The 24,041-nt window shown below is 42.5% G+C and overlaps 1 protein-coding gene across 1 annotated transcript; it reads right to left on the bottom strand.

Moving 5' to 3' along the window:
* Positions 1-1,607: 1,607 nt before the first annotated feature.
* LOC115177970 (myosin heavy chain, fast skeletal muscle-like) lies at positions 1,608-22,485 on the bottom strand. Its single transcript, XM_029738973.1, has 41 exons — positions 22,388-22,485; positions 21,821-21,866; positions 21,465-21,692; positions 20,393-20,539; positions 20,040-20,196; positions 19,655-19,682; positions 19,292-19,400; positions 19,046-19,138; positions 18,643-18,703; positions 18,346-18,444; positions 17,070-17,173; positions 16,537-16,675; positions 16,162-16,280; positions 15,860-16,009; positions 15,595-15,765; positions 13,549-13,852; positions 13,130-13,194; positions 12,947-13,034; positions 12,713-12,830; positions 12,434-12,557; positions 11,857-11,993; positions 11,132-11,387; positions 10,696-10,938; positions 10,192-10,368; positions 9,950-10,095; positions 9,681-9,771; positions 8,889-9,278; positions 8,641-8,767; positions 8,335-8,453; positions 6,751-6,947; positions 6,431-6,614; positions 6,129-6,294; positions 5,842-5,966; positions 5,378-5,686; positions 4,964-5,167; positions 4,689-4,814; positions 4,390-4,560; positions 2,802-2,906; positions 2,604-2,699; positions 2,057-2,188; positions 1,608-1,725 (listed from the first exon to the last, which is right to left on the bottom strand). The coding sequence occupies exons 3-41, from the start codon at positions 21,678-21,680 to the stop codon at positions 1,705-1,707; spliced, it is 5,814 nt and encodes a 1,937-aa protein (XP_029594833.1). The 5' UTR covers positions 21,681-21,692; positions 21,821-21,866; positions 22,388-22,485; the 3' UTR covers positions 1,608-1,704.
* Between the last annotated feature and the right edge of the window lie 1,556 nt (positions 22,486-24,041).

A 24,041-nucleotide genomic window follows, 5' to 3' on the forward strand; every position in this document is an offset into this window, starting at 1 on the left:
ACCTTCCAGAAGGACAACCTTCCAGAAGGACAACCATCCCTGCAGCACTCTACCAATCAGGCCTTTATGATAAAGTTGCCAGAAGGAAACCACTCCTCAGTAAAAGGCACATGACATTCTGCTTGGAGTTTGCCAAAAGGCACCTAAAGGATTCTCACACCATGAGAAACAAGATTCTCTGGTTTGGTGAAACCAAGATTGAACGCTTTGGCCTGAATGACAAGCGTCACGTCTGGAGGAAACCTGGCACCATCCCACGGTGAAGCATTGTGGTGGCAGCATCATGCTGTGGGGATGTTTTTCAGCGGCAGGTACTGGCAGATTAGTCAGGATCGAGGGAAAGATGAACGGAGCAAAGTACAGAGAGATACTTGATGAAAACCTGCTCCAGAACGCTCAGGACCTCAGACTGGGGCGAAGGTTCACCTTCCAACAGGACAACGACTCTAAGCACACAGCCAAGACAACACAGGATTGGCTTCAGGACAAGTCTCTGAATGTCCTTGAGTGGCCCGACCAGAGCCAGGAATTGAACCCGATCGAACATCTCTGGAGAGACCTGAACATAGCTGTGCAGCGACGCTTTCCATCCAACCTGACAGAGCATGAGAGAATCTGCAGAGAAGAATGTGAGAAACTCCCCCAAATACTGGTGTGCGAAGCCAGTAGCATCATCCCAAGAAGACTCAAGGCTGTAATCGCTGCCAAAGGTGCTTCAACAAAGTACTGAGTAAAGGGTCTGAATACTTATGTAAATGCGATATTTCTGTTATTTTTTATAACATTATCAGGTATTGTGGGGTATTGTGTGTAGATTGATGAGGGGGGAAAAAACAATTTAATACATGTTGGAATAACACTGTAACGTAACAAAATGTGGAAAAACTCAAGGGGTCTGAATACTTTCCGAAGGCACGGTATGTGTTGTGGTGCCCAATGACAGTTTTATGACCATAGAAATAGAATGACTAGAATGGTCCTGGACCCTCTGACCTTAGTAGTTTGACTGGTGAACTCATGGCTGCACATACAATGGCAAAGCTGGTACTGTGATGTAAAATGTAATTTAGAAAGTTTATACTAGGACTATTTGCTTCCTGTCTTATTTGGATGAACAAATGTTGATTACATAAAGTATCTTCTCACTGACTTTTCTGTCAAGATATCAGTTAAATCAGTCTCTGTCAGCCATTGAATAGCCTTGTGTTGTCAGACATCGCACCGTAAACGGCTGGGGGCAAGGCTAGAAATTGACATAAATATGTAGTCAGTGTCTGATTTTTACACACTAGTCATTCTCTCCAATGGCAATCTACCAGCCTTACCTTGAAAAAAGCAGAAGCTTAAATGCAGAGGATGGCTGAACTACATTGAATTCAATAAGAGTAAGGTTAAGCAACAACAAACTTGCATCCAAAGCTCAGTCTGAGAATTTGGGTGGTTGCATTTCTTCAACCTCATCCCTCAGCTGTTTACAAAAAACAAACTGCTTTGTCGGGTGGCCACTATTGTTGTTCAAATCCCAGATTGCTCCTTTAATTAAATTCAATATTTTATGGTATGAAAAATCTGTTTGCTGAGTAATAAGTCCACAGTCACAAAGGAAGTGTATGTAGGCCTACATGTTTTTAATCAATGCTCAACATTTCACCATGAAAATCATATTTTATGGAACACAGGAAAATGATAAGACTTTGGTCTTGTTTATTCAGCAACTTCTTTTCCCTGTAAGAAGAAAGATAGAATATAATGGATCAGTAATAATAATGAACATGATAAATATACGGATAGACTTGGATAGAAAATAATGGATCAGTAATAATAATGAACATGATGAATATTTGGATCATGCATTTAATGCTCAGTGCTCAGCTTGAAATGTTCAATTTTGAAGTACCAACTTGAAATAATATTTTGAAATGTTCTTCTTAGAGATCTTAAATATAGTTGAGTGTAAAAGGTCAGTATTGACCTCTGTGAAGACTGAATCATAGGTGGTGTTGATGTGGTCATATCTGAACATGAGTCAGGTACAGGTTTAGAAGCAGTTCTGTACCTTTCCAGAGTCACGGGTCTTGGCTCTGAGCTTGTTGACCTGAGTCTCAGCGATGTCAGCACGCTCCTCAGCCTCCTCCAGCTCATGCTGAACCTTCCTGAACTTAGACATGTGCTGGTTTGCTGCTTCCTCCTGGGTGAGGAAAAGAGAGGGAGAGCAGAACATCAGTATTTAAAGTTTGAAGCTTCAGGTAGCAAATTAAAACATTATTTTCAACAAAACACATATTGGCAGATTTAGGATAGCAATGTATATAGGGAGATAGATGATAGAGCAGAGAAAGTGAGTGGCAGAACGGGATCAAACCGCTGCCTCCAGCACTACCACTAGACCAGCAAATTCATTTTTAACCCCCTCTCCTTTAAGTTGGTAACACAGGCATAGGGGACACTCAGAAATATGTATAATTTCTTCAACATTTACTTGCACTATCAATTGTCAATGTTGACTGGCGTGCTCTGGCAACACTTCAACTAAATCGTATGGACATTACGTTTTGTAGAGAAAAACTACATTTTCGAATGTATGCTTTCAGAGTCTGACTCACCGCTTCCTCAGAATGCCTCTTGTAGGCCTTCACTTTCATCTGCAGCTTATCTACCAGGTCCTGAAGTCTGTTAACGTTCTTCTTATCCTCCTCAGTCTGTGGGAGAAGAGCAAAGAATCAATGTCACAATAGTTTTATACACAAACCTGTCTGTGTTAGTGTCAAGTGTGTGAAGATGGCACTTTCTCTATCTCTTACCTGGTAAGTGAGCTCCTTGACTCTGCGCTCATACTTGCGGACTCCCTTTACCGCGTCTACACCTCTTCTCTGCTCTGCCTCCACCTCAGTTTCGAGCTCACGGACCTTTGTGGAAGAAATAAACGTAGGAGTTTGTTGGAGGTCATGAAATCAGACGTGACAAATATTTGTAAAACAGAGGTATAGTCTTCTACCCAGTCAAGGAGGCACAATTGTTATCTGTTCCTATGTATTCGTTTAAAACATTTATTGAAGGGGTCTGTAATAATAACAACAACTTTTCAATATCTAGGTCAGTGGTTCTCAAAGTGGAATTTACATTTCAATTTGTTTATGTATATTTCTAGCAAGAACAGATTTAACAGCCAGGGATCTTTGGAAAACGTTTAGAGGGTGCAATATATTACAATGTAATATTATTCATCCACAATTTATGTTATTAACTCTTAGATAAACAACGGGTCTGGGAGGCTCACAACTAAATTCTTCTTGTATTAGTAATATGACTGTCGATTTTGTCATGCGTTTAGTGGTGTATGGTGCAGTACCAATAAGGCGACTAGAGGCCGCCACTCGCATGTTTTAATGTTGGGACATTTCCTCCATTATGAGGCTCGCGCTATGGCAGTTGAGAGAAGTTCGCCAGTTAAGCTAACAGAAAGTCAGAAGCACTGACATAAATACATTTTTATATCTTTATTTTGAAGGTAAGCGAGTGTAACATCACTATATTCAAGACGGTAATGTTTCTGGAGTATGTACATATGTTTGTTGAGATGTTATGTTGTGTTTTTAGGTTTTATGAACTTATTAACGTCCGCTAGCCTACAAGCTAATTCAGCCATTTGCCCGCTAGCTGGTTGCCCCGCATAGCAACGCTAGCTTCCCTAGCAACGGCCGGTGAATGAGACAACTATAGAGAGCGAAATTATTACTATGAGATTAATTCGATGAATGTATATTATATTCTGTGTTGATATTTATTGTGAATTATTATTATTATTATTATGAATGAAATGGCAGCTTAGAAGAAGTCTGCTGAGACAATTAAGCCTGAGTGAAGCAACTAGATGAATACATTTGAATTTATTTAAAGGTCTTGGACCAACTCCACTAAATAAGTGTAAAAGTATTATAGTTGGTTTTGTTATGATCATAAATTCACTTTAATTTAAGCTTTAAAACTGCAACATTTTATTTTTGCCCCAAGGCAAAATGTGTAGAATGACATGATATGACCTTTAAAACTGCAACATTTTCTCTCTGATGCAAAGAAGGGGGACTTAAAAATGTTATTTCCCAGGGACTTGATTAGTCCAGTCACGCACTGCAGAAGTCATAGGAAATCTGTGTGGATGCTATTTTTTATCGCACTTTAAAGTAGGAGTTGTGTTCTGATATTATGAGGGGGTCCCTGATGAATTCACTATCACAAAAGGGGTGGTCCCAGATGCAAAGAAGTTTGGGAACCCCTGATCTAGGTGGGTTATTGCGAGAACAAGTCACTAAACAATGCTCCTGTGTATTTTTATATGATCAAATACATTTCCAGCAATCAGTCTTTTAATCCACCCTGCTGGTAACTCACCCTGGACTCCAGTTTCTGGAGCTGCTTCTTGCCTCCCTTCATGGCCAGATTCTCAGCCTCATCCAGGCGGTGCTGCAGGTCCTTGACTGTGACCTCCAGGTTCTTCTTCATCCTCTCCAGGTGAGAACTGGTGTCCTGCTCCTTCTTCAGCTCCTCAGCCATCATGGCCGCCTGGAATAATAGTTTGTTTAATTTATGCACCAATCATAACGTCCCTCTCAGATCTTTGTTGTTCTTAACTAGCCCTACTTTCTTTGGCACTTGGGGACAAATCAAGTGGATGTAATTCAAGGACTCACGTCAGTGATTGCCTTCTTGGCCTTCTCCTCTGCATTCCTGGCCTCCTGGACGATGTCGTCCACCTCTCCCTGCACCTGCACCAGGTCAGTCTCCAGCTTCTTCTTGGTGTTCAGAAGGCTGGTGTTCTGAAGGAGGAAGATGATTTGTTGGACTCTCAAGAGAACTTGCAAGTCACAAGACTGAAATTATGAAAATCTAAGGCACTGTGAAATTCCAGGTGTGTTTAAAATGTATGCTTGGTTCAGTTTCATTAGAAATGGCTTTTGACCCATACTTGGGAGTGCAGCAGTCCAACACGCTCGCTGGCGTCTACCAGCTCAGTCTCAGCCACTTTGCGGCCTCTCTCTGTCTGCTCTAGAGCAACTCTCAGCTCCTCGATTTCAGCCACCATCAGACCGTTTCTGCGCTCCACCATGGCTGCCTGCTCCTTCATGTCTTCTGCGACACGGACGGCATCATCAAGGTGCAATTGGGCATCCTGGGGTTCACAATGACATACGTTCATTAGGACTTGTGGAAGTAGGGGTGATGTGATAGAAATGTTCATTGGTAAGAATTTCCCCAGTATCGCTACCTTTAGTAAATAAACTACTCTATTCAAATCCTCTGTTGTATTATTTTCTATAGATTTACAAACAAATTCCTCTCCATGTTCAGGTTTTTGAGCCTGATGTCCCAGTCCCTTTACCTTGAGCTGTCCCTGGACGTTCCTCAGCTGTTTCTGGGCCTCAGCGGCCTGCCTGTTGGAGTGGCTCAGCTGGATCTCCATCTCGTTCAGGTCTCCCTCCATCTTCTTCTTCACCCTCAGGGCATCATTCCTGCTCCTGACCTCAGAGTCCAGGGTGCTCTGCATGGAGTCAACCACCCTCTGGCTGTTCCTCTTGATCTGCTCCATCTCCTCGTCCTTCTCAGCGATCTTCCTGTCCACCTCACCCTTGATCTGGTTCAGCTCCAGCTGCACACGCAGAATCTTGGATTCCTCGTGCTCCAGTGTTCCCTGGACAAACAGAAGCAGTCAGGCCAATTGTGTTCAATACATTTAGGAATTAAATTTATATGACTACAATAAACTCCAATACAGACAGCATTTCACTGTAGCTGGCATTTGCTAGTGTACCACTGCTTTTCCCATCAAACAGCTGTAGTTTGTACCTCAGCCTCCTCCAGAGCGGTCTGGATCTCAGACTTCTCTGTCTCCACGGTCTTCTTGGCCTTCTCCAGCTCATGGATGCTCTTGCCAGTCTCTCCGATCTGCTCAGTCAGGTCAGAGATCTCCTCTGCACACACACACACAGGAGCAGTTTACACTTGGGAGATTTTCAGTGGATATCACCAATGCACTGAAGTTGACATTGAATCATAATATCAGTGAATTTATTAACAGCAATTAATATTGCTAATGAAACATGAGCCAAATATAATTGCTGTCAAATGCTCACGTTGCAGGTTCTTGTTCTCTCTCTTCAGAGTCTCCAGATGATCCAGAGCCTCCTCGTAGGAGTTCTTCATCTTGAAGAGTTCAGTGCTCATAGAGCGAGCCTCCTTCTGAGCTCCTTCCAGCTCAGCCTGGCCCTCCTCATACTTCTGCTTCCACTCTGCCAGAACCTAGGGGAATCCATGGGATTTTCATCAGAAGTCATTGATGAAGAGTTTTGAGTTATAAATATACTACAATTATACTACAATTAATCATATAGCAGACAGTAAATATCAGCCTATGGTGAGGTTTATTAATTTTCACCTTGTCAAAGTTCCTCTGCTTCTTGTCGAGGTTGGCGGCCAATGCGTTGGCTCTCTCTACGTCAATCATGAGGTCCTCCACCTCTCCCTGCAGCCTCTGCTTGGTCTTCTCCAGGGAGGCGCACTTGGAGTTGGTCGCCTCAATGGTCTCCTCGGCATCCTGCAGACGCTGGGCCAGCTTCTTCCTGTTGGACAATAGAGGGAGGTTTTATGGAGTGAGAGATATGTTACAATACATGTTGATGTAACATTTTCTCAGAGCCTCCTACCACCCTCACCATCCACACAATATCTGAGTTTTTTCTGTTGCGTGCGACTCACTTGGCCTCCTCCAGCTCCTCTGTGCGCTGGATAGCATCAGTTTCATACTTAGTCCTCCACTGAGCCACCTCACTGTTGGCCTTGGACATGCCGCGTTGCAGCTCTGCCTTTGCCTCCTGCTCCTCCTCAAACTGCTCCCTCAGGAGGTCACAGTCATGGCGGGCAGACTGGACACCGTGGGCCAGTGCGTTTTTAGCCTGTGAGAGAGAAATACAAGGAGAGATGAGTGAGATAGTCAAACAAATTATGTGGACTTGTTTACGTGAAGCTGTGCGGTTTGTTGCTAACGTTACTTTGCTACCTGCCAAAATTACGGTTTTACTTTTTAATTACCATTTTGTATTTACATTTTTTTCCTCGCTCGACTTTTTACATTCAACTTTTTCACCCCTGACGCTTTATCTGGACATGGTTCTACACTACCTCCACCAGCCGAAGCTAAGTAGTAACATTAACATTATGCCTTCTAATTGCAGTCGCTGTACTCATAATATACAGGAGAACGATCGCCTTATGGTGAGCATAGCATTGCTGCAAGCCCAGCTTCAGACGCAATCGTTAGGCAAGGGTAATTTAAGTGTAGGAAAGGATGAAACAGCTTCTGTGCCACCAATAAGTACAGATAGTAATATAAATCCCCTCGCACAGTCCCCGCAGCCGGACAACTTTCTCATGGCTTCTGGAAGGAAATGCTGTAGGAATGCTCAACCGGTGTCGCTCATTCAGCCGACAGAAACTTTAAACCGGTTTTCCCCATTAAAATAAGCAACGAGTCGGAGTCGGAGTCGGAGGCCAAGCCTTCTCTGGTCTCTCCTCCACCCGTTACGGGGTCTGAGCCGCCGAAGCCTCCCACCATTAGCTCTGACAAATTGAAAACCCTAGTCATTGGCGACTCCATTACCCGCAGTATTAGACTTATAAAGAATCATCCAGCGATCATACACTGTTTACCAGGGGGCAGGGCTACCGACGTAAAGGCTCATCTGAAGATGGTGCTGGCTAAGGCTAAAACTGGTGAGTGTAGAGAATATAGGGATATTGTTATCCACGTCGGCACCAACGATGTTAGGATGAAACAGTCAGAGGTCACGAAGCACAACATAGCTTCAGCGTGTAAATTAGCTAGAATGATGTGTCGGCATCGAGTATTTGTCTCTGGCCCCCTCCCAGTTAGGGGGAGTGATGAATCTCACAACTCAATCGCTGGTTGATAAAAATGTTCTGCCCCTCCCAAAAGATAGAATTTGTAGATAATTGGCTCTCTTTCTGGGACTCACCCACAAACAGGACCAAGCCTGGGCTGCTGAGGAGTGATGGATTCCATCCAAGCTGGATGGGTGCTTTCATCTTATCTATGAACATAGACAGGAATCTAGCTCCACAATGAGATAGGGTGCAGGCCAGGCAGCAGGCTGTTAGCCAGCCAGCCTGTCAGCTTAGTAGAGTCTGCCTCTAGCACAGTCACTGTAGTCAGCTCAGCTATCCCCATTGAGACCGTGTCTGTGCCTCGATCTAGGTTGAGGGTGGTGTAGTCACCGTCTATGTAAAGATATGGCTCTAAACTCTCCATTTTGGGTCCCTTACCTTGACCTCCTCCTCAATCGCCCTCTTCAGCTCCTCCACCTGCTGGGTGAAGGCCTGTTTTCCTCTGGTCAGTTGAGACACGAGAGCTTCCTTCTCTTCCAGCTGGCGACCAAACTCACCTGCAGGGACAGAGGAACATCTTGTTAATAGGGTCACTGTTTTCTAAGATTGAAAATGTATTTTGAGGTATCGTAGGGCAATATTAGTTTCTACTGTACTATTCACCACGTATGTGGATACAGCCCACAACACGTATTGTTTTCTACTAAATGAAAGCATTGGCTTGTTGTTCATTGTTGATGGTACCATTTTCTGTCAGGAGTCTGGCCCTCTGGCCGCTGATGTCGTTGACCTGGCGAACATTCTCATCATTCTTAGTCTTGAGCTCACTCAGCTGGTCCTCAAGAGTACGGCACATCTTCTCCAGATTGCCCTGTTAGTGAAACATGTACCATCATTACTTTATATTTGTGACTCCTGTCAACTTCAGTTCACTTGAATGGTTATGTAGTTGACCATCCTCAACACTGCTTGATCAAAACATTACTACTCACCTTAGCCTTAGCGACAGCCTCCATGTTGCTGGAGAGGTCATCAATCTCCATCTTGTATTCGCTCTTCTCCTTCTCCAGCTTCTGCTTGACGCGCTGCAGGTTGTCGATCTGCTCCCCGAGCTCAGCCACACTGTCGGCCTGCTTCTTGCGCAGAGCGGCAGCTGTGGCCTCATGCTGCAGGGTGGACTCTTCAAGATCACGACGCAGCTTCTGGAACTCAGCCTCACGCTTCTTGTTCATCTCAATCTGAGCAGCAGTGGCGCCTCCGGCCTCCTCCAGCCTCTCGCTGATCTCCTCAAGTTCCCTGGAGAGATCGGCCCTCTGCTTCTCAACCTTAGCCCTGGCAGCACGCTCAGCCTCAATTTCCTCCTCCAGCTCCTCAATACGGGCCTAGAACAGGGGGCAGGAGCAGGGGGGATGAACACTACAATACAGTTGAAACAATTGAACCTCACAAAGTAATAATAGTATGTATATTTTGCATAAATGTGTTTAATACAATGCCAGTTACACTAATATATTCAGTAGACAGTGTCCCATGCAGGAGCCAAACCCTCAAAGGTAAGAAGTTAGACAGAGGACTCTAGATGGATATAAGCCATTTTAATATGGATATTGTCATTGAGGGCTGAGGGGGGATAGTAAGAGGCACCAACAAGAAACACCATCTTCCAACCTACTGAGCCATCAGAAGCCACCTGGAAAACTGCTGCCAGAAAAAGTGTGCTTTTTTTAAAGGAAATGATTCAAGTCTGTGCTTTTCTGTACTGGAGCTTATATCCTGTACTGTACCTGGAGTTCCTTGATCTTCTTCTGCAGCTGAGCTCCCAGAGACTGCTCATCCTCAATCTTGCTGAGGAGCTGGGTGGTCTCAAACTCCTTCCTAAGAAACACAAACACGTTGATTGCAGAGTTGGTTTTGCTTTAATGTGTAAAGGGGGAGGATCATACCACTCACTTTGCTTTTAAGAATCACACGCACATGCTAATTTATAATTACAATAATTAGTCAAGAACAACCATTATAGCAGGTAATACTGTAGTCATTTGTTTGTGTTTACTTCTTGATTTTCTCATCAGCTTGCTGTTTGTCATTCTCCAGGTCCATTATGGACTCCTGGGCCAGTTTCAGATCTCCTTCCAGCTTTCTCTTGGATCGCTCAAGGTCCATGCGGAGCTTCTTCTCTTGCTCCAGGGAACCCTCAAGCTAGAAGATAAAAACACATATATTGTTAAAATCTAAACAACTGAAGATAATATCATTTTACATGCTATCATGGCCAAAATGTCCAACTCCACTCACGTCGTCCACTTGCTGTTCCAGCTTGGTCTTGGCCTTGGTCAGAGTGTTGACTTTGTCCTCCTCTGCCTGCAGATCATCCAGTGTCTGCTGGTGGGCCTCTTGGAGGGCTTTCTTCTCCTTGGTCAGCTTGGCAACACTCTCATCCATAGATGCCATCTCCTCTGTCAGGTTTTTAACCTGAAAACGACAACATCAAAATGAGTCTTTGGTCACTTAAAGGGGAGATTTAGTTTGTTATATATTGCATTCATTTCATTTTGATTCGCACTGCATCAACAATTACTGTACTATATATTTAACACTAGATGTCAGTGTTCACCATGCCAGTGTACTGAATGGAAGTCATAAATGAGGCGGAGCAGAACATGCAATGAATGTTGGGAGTACCCCACAACTGAAATTCTACTATTTACAACGTGAATTCCATATCTGTTAAGGTATGTTTTGAGTTGATTAGTGTTTGGATTATTGTTTGGTTAGACTGTCTATGGTAAGACACAATACCTTGTTTTCAGTGGCATGCTTCTCCTTCTCCACTTTGGCCAGGGTGAGCTCCAGGTCATCAATGTCCTTCTTCAGCTCAGAGCACTCATCCTCCAGCTTCCTCTTCTTGGCCGTCAACTCAGCATTGATCTCCTCCTCATCCTCCAGCCTCTCGGTCGTCTCTTTGAGTTTGGCCTCCTGCTGGATCTTGCTCTTGATGAGCCCCTCACACCTTTCCTCAGCATCGTTCAGACTCTCTCCTTCCTGGTTTCACAAAAGGAGTAAACAAATCAGAGGCCTCACTTTGTGTATCAAAATATACATTTTACTCAAAGAGGTCAGAGCAAATCAATAGAAATTGATGAGATATATAACATGGGCAATAAAAATGTGTGTTCATATGTATTTGTTTTCACGTGTATGTAAATTTGCCCGTAATCATTGTTTTTTCACTCACAGATGCGACTTGGAGCGCCAGGTCGTTCTTCTCTTGCGTCAGGGCCACCAACTTCTCCTCCATTTGCTTCTTCGTGGACAGAGCCTTGGCCAGGTCTGCTGTCATCTTATCATAGTTCTCCTTCATGTTGGCCAGCTCCTTCTCAGTCTCAGCGCTCTGCAGCAGGGGCTTGATCTTGAAGTACAACTTCATCCATGGCCAGGTTTTCACATTCATGAATGAGCGGATGTTGTACTGGATGGCGTAAATTGATTCTCTGGTTGACAGAAAGGATAGAGTGGCATGGTGAGTGACATGCTTAAAGCTACATTCTGTGATTAGATGAACAACAAAACAGAACCAACTGCCACTGTTTGTTTACAGTTGAGGAATGGGGATAGGGAAATGTAACCCCTCTTAAATTCATAGACAGCTCTCTAGATGCAAGTACTGACAGGTAGTGCATGCTCATGAGGCATTTTATATACTTCAAGAATAAATGGGTAAATACCACACATTTAAATGACAGTTGAACAGCCAAATCCCAAACTGCAACTATAAAGCTAGAATCCTTAGTTGCTACATCCATTTCTGGACTAAATGAATTAACCCAAAAGCTTTAGTAGACCATTATAAGATGTACTTTCTCATTCTGAACAACTCACAGCATATACAGTATGTAATCATAATGCATTAGATACAGGTGGTTGACAGAAAGCTTTGCCAAGATGTCTACTATTCCTCACCTCCTCTCCATCATCTTGCTAAACTCTCTCCTCATGAGGAATCCACGGCTGAGAGCCTGGACCATGCCGACCAGAGTGGCCAGCTTCTCATCTCTCATCTCCTCCAGGACACCCAGCAGACCGGCTTTGAAGAACACCTGAGACACAGGTTAACATGGTCAATGGAAGAACAGATGGTGACAGATAGAAATGTTGGAATCAAAAGAGGGGAACAACACCACTAGATTGATTTAAACAACATTAACTTTGATATGGTTACAAACAAACCATGTGATAGGTTGTTTCTAAATGTTTAGTTATTCTACAGTAGATTAATAATCTACACAGATACAGATAACTGAAGCCATACCACTCTTACACAATGTACATGATAATGAGTTTAGTTTCACTTCTATACTTGTGATGTATGACTTTGGAGAAAGAAACACCACCATATTTTTCCACCTTTTCCATGAGTTAAATGAAGAAAGAACAAAAGAATGGATAGATCACCTGGAGAGATTTTATATGGTAGAGGTTTAAATTATCATTCAAGTTGTGTTTTGTTGTCAGCTTTTACTGGGGGTATTTAACTGACCTTGGTGTGTCCAAACTTGTAATCCTCGTGATTCACATCAATGGACCCAAGCAGCTTCTCAGAAGCCTTCTTGTTGTCCATGAACTGGCCCTCAGGGATGACACTGGCATTCAGTACTTTGTACCTGAATGAGGAGACATTTTTAACATGTCAAGTTGTAATATGTTGGTTATATTTCATTAAAGGTCAGCCAATTCAGGTGCTGGGAAAACCCTTGGAGCAGATATTTTCTGTGGTGTGTGCATGTGTGTGTGCGTGTGCGTGCTTGCGCGTGTGTACCTCTGTTTGAAGTCAGCATAGATGATTCTGCTGGGGAAGCCCTTTCTGCAGATCCTGATACCCTCCAGTACACCATTACACCTGAGCTGGTGGATAACCAGGAAGTTCTCCATCAGACCTGGTAAAACAAAACAAGTCTCTTTTAATACTCATAAACAGGTTAAAGATTGGGATTGTTAAGGTTACTGGTACTGTACTGATAAGATTACATATTTAACTCAATATTTCTTGTACCTGGAGTCTTTGACTCGTTGGGGATCAGGCAGCGCACAAAGTGAGGATGAGTGCTCCTCAAGTTGGTCATCAGCTTATGTAAGTTCTCCTGTAAGAGGGTTACAAACCATTTTCTCAGACATACTGTAGTTTATGATAATTGCACCTTTTGAAGGACTGAATCTACACATTTCAAAAGCTCACCCTGAACTGGGAGGACACAGTCTGCATGGAACCACCCTTCTTCTTGCCTCCTTTCTTGGCTTTATCTGTTAAAATGGGGAAAAGTAAAAGATAACTAGAAAAGTACATTTCCTAGAGTGGGTGGAATAAATAGAATAATAACAATAATAAGAGTATGTAAGAAATCTAGAGTGGTCTTGTCTTCACCAAGCACACTAATTATAAACCAGAGAATCTCTGGTTAACTTCACACTTATCTAGGGGCAAATGCTGCCAATGAGATTGCGTAAAATAACACCTATTGTTTTATTAAATTAACCGAGTGTATGAGTAAATCAACCCAGTGATAAACCCTGAGAAATTGTGATACATTAAAGACCATTTGGGTCTGAGTTGTAACTATTATTTAGTTAAATATTGTGACTTGATACTAGTCTTACCCTCAGGAGGGGGAGGAGGATACAGGGCAGCCAAGATTTTGACTGAGGACTTCTGGTACAGCTGACAAACTGAGTCGTTCAGGGGATCCTTGTTCTTCTCCAGCCAGCCAGTGATGTTGTAGTCCACAGTACCGGCGTAATGCACCAGGGAGAAGTGGGCCTCTGCCTTGCCTTTGGCAGGCTTGGGCTTCTCAAACGCATTTGTTTTGCCAAGATGCTGGGCGTACAGCTTGTCCTTGAAGGTAGTGTCTGAAGACTTGGGGAACATGCACTCCTCTTCAAGGATGGAGAAGATGCCCAATGGCTTTACGAAAAGAGATGTATTTCAAATTAGTGATATTTACATTTAGTTAACATGCTATTATAGGATTATATTCATTTAGGGACACATAATAGGAAACATATTGAGTTCTCAACAGTCAGTGGCATATATTAATGGGTGCCAAGGGAAGCAAGGCTTCCCAAAGAAATGGACTTAATATAATGTATCTTTCGTCTCACTTAGCAAGAGGCTGAATGTCTCTCACCAGGTAAAGCATCAGAGTGAGCAAAACTGCACCCCTCTGTCTCTGTATGTGTAGCCCTTCTACCTGATTATGTCTGGTCAAAAAGAGTATGATATTGTAGCATTGAATGCAAGAGAAGCCAGAGAGCATTTGGCCTCCCTTTATATATATTTTTTTATACAAAAACAGCAAATCAGAGTTGAGCTAAACTGAGTGAGCTAATCTGTGAAGGATCCTGGTGCACCAAAAAACGTGTCAAGGAAAGCCAGTTTTGATTTGGCTTCACACCAAATCAAGCCAAACGTCATTGACAGAAAGAAAAACGTCAATTGTTGCATCTCATTGTGTTGTTGTCCTCTGGAGGGTAGCTAGCTAGCTAAAATTGTCCCTTTCCTAAATTAGCCGTGGATGGAGATAGGGACTTGGACTCATATTTTTACTTAATTCTACGTACGTGCCAATGATTCTAACACCAATTCTGATACAACTATAAAATTAATACATTGTGCTTTGGCCAGAGAGTAAGGAAGTTCAATATGTAGCTAGATGTAGAACGATAATGTTGACTACCTAATCGTTGCCCAGGAAAGGAAGTTAGAATAGCGAGCAAGCATTTTAGCCAGGTAGCTTAGAACAATTGTTTTTTAAGCTTTTAAGTTTCTGCAACATGACAGAGAGGAGGATGGCATTGGCGTTTCTCTGCAAGTAGGGTGAGTAAACATGTTTTTTCTACTTACTCACACAAACATTAGTAACATGGACAAACACATTTAGCTCAGGTTGACTAAAATCGTTTTTGGAATCTTTTCATTTTCACTGTATTAGACTAAGCATAGGTTATTTGATGATGTTGAAATTGAAATGGTGCTGGAATATTGGAGGGAGGCAGCTCCTGTTTTCGATGCGACTTGCAGTAAATCTCTGTGTTTCTAAATCAATAGATGTTTAGTGGTCCGAAAATGGCAGAAAGATGTACTTGACTGACCATGCTATAGGTCATGTAACTGTTTGTTACATGCATTATGGACTCCACGAGACAGATGTTGCTCTCCGGTTTTGTGATGAAACAAAGGTGTTGTTGAATTTATTCTACCACTGTGTCTTCTTATTGTCTCGGCCTTAGGCCTGTATATATTTTACCCATATATAACTAAGCAAGTCTGTTAAGAACAAATTCTTATTTTTCAATGACAGCCTAGGAACAGTGGGTTAACTGCCTTGTTCAGGGGCAGAACAGCAGCTTTTTGCCTTTTCAGCTCGGGGATTCGATCTGGCAACCTTTCGGTTACGAGTCCAACACTCTAACCACTACGCTACCTGCCGCCCCATATCTCATTGTCAAAGCACATAAACTAACAGGTTATAGAGCAAACAACGTAATTTTCACAACACAGGTTGTAATATGGATTTTTTTTTACTCGATTGGCATCCCCAGTGGATGTAATACTGTATATGTTGTACCACTGTGATAATATAATCACAAAGCGCTCCGTATGCGCTATGCTGTTATGGTCCATTATAATCCCCACAGACAGCTTACCTTCTCAATAAGCTCAATGCAGGCAGCCAAGTCCATGCCAAAGTCAATGAAGGCCCAGACGATTCCCTCCTTCTTGTACTCCTCTTGCTCCAGGACGAACATGGTGTGGTTGAAAAACTGTTGCAGTTTCTCATTGGTGAAGTTGATGCACAGCTGCTCCATGCTGTTGTACTGTTGATGGAGTTTTAAAAGGGATAATTTCATCATACAAGGCTGTAATCCATCTCAATCACAACTAATTGTCTTGTTCTGGTCTCATACTCACATCAAAGATCTCAAACCCGGCAATGTCAAGCACACCGATATAGAACTGCCTTGGATTCTTGGTGTCCAACATCTCATTGATACGGATGACCATCCACAAGAACATCCTCTCATAGATGGACTTGGCCAGAGCACTGACTGAGTTATTAACCTGCAATGATAATACCTCAAATTAATATGTGAGATATTGACCATGTCTAGTGATAAGGTGATACAAGCTTGGGAAAAACAAAAGCAATGCACTCGCCCCAACAATAATTCCAGTGCTCAGAAAATGGTAGATTCTGTGTTTGGCCGCGTTACCTGAGGCACAGTCTGTCCCTTGGTCACATACTCGTTGCCAACCTTCACTCTGGGGTAGCACAGAGCCTTCAACATCTCAGCTGAGTTCAGGCCCAGCAGGTAGGCGATTTTATCAGCCACTGGAAAGAGAACCAACAATAACAGACTCAGGGACACAAGATCACTTGTTTCTGATTTCACACTAACAAAATAGTTTGGTTAATTTCTTTGTGGGCTAGGTTTTGATTCACCCACATTTTGGAGGTTGGAATTTGTTCTCCAAAAATGATCTCCTGCCTGACTTTCATGTGGCACTGTCTGTCTTAGGTGTTCTATTTCTATGTTGGGGAATGGGACTAATGTTCTACATATTGTATATCTATGAGTGGGACTCACCCTCTGTGCCGTCTGGCTCGGCCTGCTCCTCACGCTGCTTCTGCTTGAACTTCAAGTTTCCATGGTGCAGTACAGCTCCTGTCAGCTTGTAGATGCCAATCTTCTCATCATTAGAGAAACCCAGGATTGTAATGGCATCCTGGCATTAAAGAGGAAGTACAACAGTGATGAACTGAACTGTAGTTTGGTCAGTTACACTACAGTTCTGTGCTGCTCACTGCAGAACAAATGGGATGGATAGATTTGACTGGCTTCTCTGTTCCACATGATAACGTTTGGGCAACACATTAGTAGATGGCAGCACAAAATTAGTTTTACACAGTTCCACAGGGCACTTAGTGGTGCTCTCTTGTGGAAGGCACAGAGATTTCCTTGAGGCACATGCCTAACTAACACAAGGCATTTAGAATAAAAAAAAACATACATGAAAATTCCCAGCTGCCACCAAGTTGGAATTTCACAGCACATTCAGTGTGTATGGTGGTCCTATCCATTCCATATCTAGAGTTTGGTTAACCCTTTGTTTGACTCACATCTGTGGCATCCAGCTCTTCATTGTCATTGATGCTGGCCACAGTGATCTGTCCCTGGCTGCACATGGGGAAGTCGTAGGGGTTGGTGGTGATGAGCGCCATTTCTGTGGACAACAGAGAACAGCTTGTCAGTTAAATGTCTTAGAATTCTGCTGTCCTACCTTTACGGTATCTCTCCCTCCTTTACTCAGTAGATGGACTCAAGGATACATGTAGTATATAATAAATAGGGGCCACAGTAATAAATAGGGGCCACAGTGTCTCCTGACCCCTCCTGTCTCAGCCCCAGTATTTATGCTGCAGTAGTTTATGTGTCGGGGGGCTAGGATCAGTCTGTCACATCTGGAGTATTTCTCTTGTCTTTTCCGGTGTCCTGTGTGAATTTAAATATGCTCTCTCTAATTCTCTCTTTTTCTTTCTTTCTTTCTCTCTCTCGGAGGACCTGAGCCCTAGGACCATGCCTCAGGACTACCTGGCTTGATGACTCCTTGCTGTCCCCAGTTCACCTGGCCGTGCTGCTGCTCCAGTTCCAACTGTTCTGCCTGCAGCTATGGAACCCTGACCTGTTCACCAGACGTGCTACCTGTCCCAGACCTGTGTTCCCAGACCTGCTGGAACCCTGACCTATTCACCGGACATGCTACCTGTCCCAGACCTGCTGTTTTCAACTCTCTAGAGACAGCAGGAGCGGTAGAGATACTCTCAAAGATCGGCTATGAAAAAGCCAACTGACACTTACTCTTGTGTTACTGACTTGTTGCACCCTCGACAACTACTATGATTATTATTATTTGACAATGCTGGTCATTTATGAACATTTGAACATCTAGCCCATGTGCTGTTATAATCTCCACCCGGCACAGCCAGAAGAGGACTGGCCACCCCTCATAGCCTGGTTCCTCTCTAGGTTTCTTCCTAGGTTTTGGCCTTTCTAGGGAGTTTTTCCTAGCCACTGTGCTTTTACACCTGCATTGCTTGCTGTTTGGGGTTTTAGGCTGGGTTTCTGTACAGCACTTTGTGATATCAGCTGATGTAAGAAGGGCTATATAAATACATTTGATTTGAAATAGCATCAAAAGAGGAGACTGAGACTTGTGGACTAGTGCGTCAAGGTGCATTACTTGATAGATATTTCCCAGAGACCTTCCAAATGTCTAGATGCCTTGTTACCTTGGATGTAATCATTGTAATAGTATTATTAGTACTATGAATATTTTTAACAAGTTTCACAGATGGGGGTGGGAAAGAGTTCCTCTGAACCTCTACTTTGTCGTACCAACTAGCTCAGGTTTGTGGCCTGTCATCATCTGGAAGAAGATGTGGTAGCCTCTCTCATCGGGCAGTTGGAAGGACACTCTGGACTTCTCCAGCAGGTCTGAGGGTGAGTGAGAGAGAGAGAGAGAGAGAGAGAGAGAGAGAGAGCGTGAACGACACAAAGAGAGAGAGAGAGGGAAAAGGAGAGAAATCGAGAGAACAAGAGCGAGAACATGAGATACATTTAAATTGAATGATCTCCCCAAAAAATTCTGTGTGCATTTAGGAAAGCATTGAGAAACAATCAAAACTAACTCACAGGTTTCAATATCAGCTTTAGCCAGTTTACCACCTTGGAAGTGAATCCTGATGAATTTACCCTATATCAGAGCATGGGGGTTAGAAATAGGCCAACAAATCTAACATTTTACTTTGATAGACCCCTTTAAATGTTACAGTTTGTTGGACAGATGTTGGATCTATTGATACAGATATAGGAGCTTGATGTAGGATCCAGTTTGCTACAGCAGGAAAATAATCCTGCAGCAACTGGAAATGTGAATTATGATGACATTTTAAAGATGAAATTTCCAATTCTAGAACCTCGAATACACTACAAGTTCGAATTTTCAGCAACAAATCAGTGATCAAAATAAAATTGTAAATCTGAATAACATTTTTCCAATATAAGGTCATTTCCACAGTATGCCCTTCATACTTACAAAGCGAGACGAGTTGTCGTTCCTCACTGTCTTGGCATTACCGTAAGACTCCAGCAGAGGGTTTGCTGCAATGATCTGATCCTCAAGAGACCCCTGATTGAGACAAACACAAGTTACTCAAAAACTGGTAACATTGTCAAGTTAGTTTTTCTCAATTGCTTGAAAGAGGTTTCACCACTGGAAAACAAGTTTACACAACCAACCAAACTGAAATGTGTTAAAAAGACAAACATAACAACAACCTACCTGCATTTTGCCAGGTTCTGCTTCCTTCTTGGCACCAGACACTGCAATGGTGGCGAAGTACTGGATGACACGCTTGGTGTTCACAGTCTTTCCTGCACCGGATTCTCCACTGGTTTATATGACAGAGAAAGAGGGGTTTTAGTTACATGTCCGAGTGTCAGATTGGCTTTCACTAAGAAATAGCATAGAAAAATACACTGTTCTGACATAAGTCTTTAACAAATACTACTTCTCATCGACTCGTTATTACACATAGCCTAATGCTCTAATCCATTCATATTGTCATGTATTTCATCATACCAAGTGACCCAACTTATTACAATAGAAACACTTTCTCAAGTGACATTTTAGTAAACAACTTACGTAATCAGGACGGACTGGTTCTCCTTATCTGGAACCAGAAAACACATTGCCTATCATACTCAAAACACATGGTGACATTATTTAATTCATAGCATCATCATGAATTTCAATTTGGAACATTTTCCATTCAAGGGTAGTGAAATCAGATATTCCCAGCAAACTGTTATTACCTAGACTAGAACACAGGAGATACCTTTCTGATGCATATTTTAATTTCCATTGATGCATCCATCCATCTATCTATCTATGAGCACTTAATGGACATCTATCCAACCAACCAACCAACCATCCATCCCTCCGTCCAACCATCCAATCAACCATCCATCCCTCCGTCCATCCATCCATCCAACCATCCATTCCTCCATCCAACCATGAGAGCTTGTACCAATCATCATGAACTGAAAGGCGTTGTCAGAGACGGAGAAGATATGGGGTGGAGCCTCCATCCTCTTCTTCCCTCTGTAGGCGTTGACAACCTCTGCGTCGTACACTGGGAGCCATTTGTAGGGGTTCACCGTGGCACAGAAGAGCCCAGAGTAGGTCTGGATGAATGCATAATTACATTTGTGGATTAGTAAAGTCAGATGTTCTTTTACCTGGATTTATGTAAGGATGTGGGTGTACTTTGGTATACTGATGTGGGTTGACTGTATTGATTTGTTTTGGTTTCTACCATTCATTTATGTGTGTATTTATTTTGTTCATGTATGTGAGTGTTTGTATGTGCAGGTTTCTTACATAGATCATCCATGCTGCATAACGCTCTTTGAGGTTATACAACACAGAAGCTTCATTCAGATAGGTCATCATGGCCATGTCCTCAATCTTGTCGTACTTAGGGGGGTTCATCTCGAAGATGTCTGCATCTTTGAACTCTTTTCCTTCCTGAAATAGTCAGGAATATAGATTACACACAGATAACGGCCCAGTACATCACTGGGGCCAAGCTTCCTGCCATCCAGGACCTATATAATAGGCGGTGTCAGAGGAAAGCCCAAACAATTGACTCCAATCTCCCAAGTCATTGACTGTTTTCTCTACTACCGCACGGCAAGCGGTACCGGAGTGCCAAGTCAAGGACCAAAAGGCTCCTTAACCGTTTCTACCCCCAAGCCATAAGACTACTGAACAATTAATCAAATGGCCACCGGACTATTTAAATTGCACCCCCCCCCCATTTGTTTTGTACACTGCTGCTACTCGCTGTTTATTATCTATGCAAAGTCACTTCACCCCTACCTACATGTACAAATTACCTTGACTAACCTGTACTCCCGCACATTGACTCGTTACCAGTACCCCCTGTATATAGCCTTGTTATTGTTATTTTATTGTGTTACTTTTTATTATTTGTTTTAGTTTAGTTTAGTTGGGAAATATTTTCTTATCTCTTCTTGAACTGCGCTGTTGGTTAAGGGCTTGTAAGTAAGCATTTCACGCTAAGGTCAACACTTGTTGTATTCGGCGCATGTGACAAATAAAGTTAGATTTGATTTGATCAAAGTGGACATGACTGAATGCTTTTTGCTCATTAATATTACAGTTCAATCCAACATTTAATCCAACTACTTAGTTATCACCCACTGACACATACATGGTGATTCTTGACTTGTCAATATCAAAAGTTCCATGGCAATTTTAAATAGCAGCTTTAAACATGATGTGTTTGAAGGTTACAAAAACAAATACATGTTCAATCTATCTGTTGTTACTGATTACATATTGTCTATTGAAATGTTTTTGATCATTTTGATGATTTTTCATGAAATTACACGAACTTGAACTTGAATACTTTTCAGATCAGGCTTACCTCCTTAGTGCCGTCAGGTTTCGTGACTGTTACAGTACACTTCCCGTCGGCCCTGGCAGTGACCAGACCCTTAAGGTACAGCTCTGCCTTGTCTGTCACATAGCAGGAGTTCTTTGAATCAAAAGGTGCGGTTTGTGCCTCAATCCTCTCCCTCTCAGGCTTACGGAGGTAAATGGCAGCCTTGCCGTAGATTTGCATCTCAGCGTCCGTACTCATGGTGACGGATAACTAGGAAAGAGATGAAACAAGAAACATGATTGACTCTGTGGTGCTTCCTCCCCAGTCAACAGAGTTAGGTGAGTGGTATCTCTCAGAATATTCCCACTTTTTATGTGAAGTCTCAAACCATGTCTCACCTTCTTTTTCCCCTCCTACAGATGAATGTGTACTTCTTGGAGGACCCTGTGAAACATGAGAGTGTTGTGAAAACGCAAAAGTCAAAAGCCTTATCATTTTAACCACAGAATGTCTAAAAAACATTTAACTAAATAATTAAAGCCATGTCAATTTAAACTACAGGTGCAACTGCTGACTTTCATTTTCCTAATAGCATCTCACTTTTCTACTGAAATAAATACCCCTGAAAACCCAGTTGCATTCTAGACTACTCCCTTAATTTACAAACAGGTGCTGGAGCACCACTTTAGACCATAAAAGGAAGTTACAGATTTGAAGTAATGCACGTTTAAAGAAAACCAATGGCACTTGAATGCATATTGTCAAATCTTACAAGAGACATGCAGCACTCAATTTAAACAGTGCAGTTAGCTACTTCCTCAGTTGCTGAGTAAAGATGAGACATTTACATTTTTACATTTATGTCATTTAGCAGACGCTCTTATCCAGAGCGACTTACAAATTGGTGCATTCACCTTATGATATCCAGACAAAAATACAAATCTAAGGAGGTGGAGAGGTCTTACCACAGAGGAAGAAGGTATCTGACTTATGGATGCTGGGGCCTCAGCCTCCTTATATCTGGTTGGAAGTGCCAACCAGGCAAAAGTTAATTATGGACCACTCTGGGAAAGGAAATGAATTGGATGAGAGACCTCTGTGTATCTGTGTCTCACTAGCACCTCCCACTTCCAGGAGCACCACACTCCCATTACATTACTTTTTAATGTCATATTTGTCTCTGAATTGAATTTAGCTGAATTTATGTAAATGAGAGATGTCATTACTAATAATTATGACAATATCAAAAGTTTGATTCATCCCAATGTTACTTCTACTGAACCTCATATACTGTAATGGAGTGAGTCCATGTTGCCCCACTACAACTAAAATAGTTTTCATTAAACCTAATCTGGCCGTATTTAGTTCCATTTTAGTGGCATTAATCCTCATCAACAACTTTATATATATGTTCACCTGTTATTTATATTATTTAGCTTGTAAACACATCTGAACTGTCTCCTCACCTCATGCTTGTGACAGAGTTGGCTGTTACCTCGTGCTTCGCTTCATTTGATTTATCACCCTGGTGGAACCATATTAAATTAATATTTAAAATCTAGAACAGAAACATTTAGGCTTTCAATAACAGCTTATAAAACCGTTAAATCTAATGTGTTATTTATCTACAGTATGATCTATTAAAAAGATTCTCGAGACGCTTTTATTTGTCTCACATTTCAGTTGGCTAAAACAGTCCAGTAGGATTCTTATGACTTACATAACATCATACCAGTATTTCAATCATCTTATCCACTCATATTGCTGACAGCGATATAGCTGCCTCAAACTTTTATTACACTCTGAAGTTAACCACTTAGCAGCTGAGCTGACTTTAGTAAAACTGTTATAAAATGAGTAGGGAATAGTTACAATAAAGTAACAGATTCCTTTACATTTACGTTGCATTTTCACCACCTGAATACACCCTGTGTGTTTGGGGTGCTGTGTCCACCCAGCACATTAGTAGGGGGACCGGGGTCGGTTGTCACTTTTTACTCTGGTGTGTATTTCTCATCACCAGTATATCTGTCACGGATCCCTCCGGAACTGTCATTATGCACACCTGGTTCCTATTCCCAGTGATTAGTAATTGTATAAGTATGCCTTGGGTTTACCAGTGTCCTGTCGATTATTGTCACAATGTCTGTTGGTTCGTGTGAGTACCTGTGCTATGTTGTGTTGGCTTTCGTGCCATTGTTATTGTGCAGATGATTACGGTTTTCGTCCCGTGTGGAATCATTGTGTGCGTGTGTGTTACGGGTCTCGTCCCGGTGTATTTATTCAATGTACTCCTCGCTCTTTTGTTAGGGTCTCAACCCTGTGTTTTGTATACGTGTTTGTTTGGTCTTTGTCCCCGTGCCTTAAACATGGCACGCTGTCATTTGGGAAATTAAAACCCCTATTACGCATTCCTGCGCCTGTCTCCCGATCCTTCATACCAACGTGACAACATTTTATGAGGAAACCAATGTCTTGGGTTGAAATGGGGACCCTTTTTATCCTCATATCTTATTCCAACATGGAGTTATGAGCCATCAAACACACTCTGTCCACTTGTGACAACCAGCCCCATCGTATTATTCCACAATACTGATGATGTCACACAGTATGGGGTTA

The sequence above is a fragment of the Salmo trutta genome, chromosome 38, assembly GCF_901001165.1.
Source record: "Salmo trutta chromosome 38, fSalTru1.1, whole genome shotgun sequence".
Classification (NCBI taxonomy): domain Eukaryota; kingdom Metazoa; phylum Chordata; class Actinopteri; order Salmoniformes; family Salmonidae; genus Salmo; species Salmo trutta.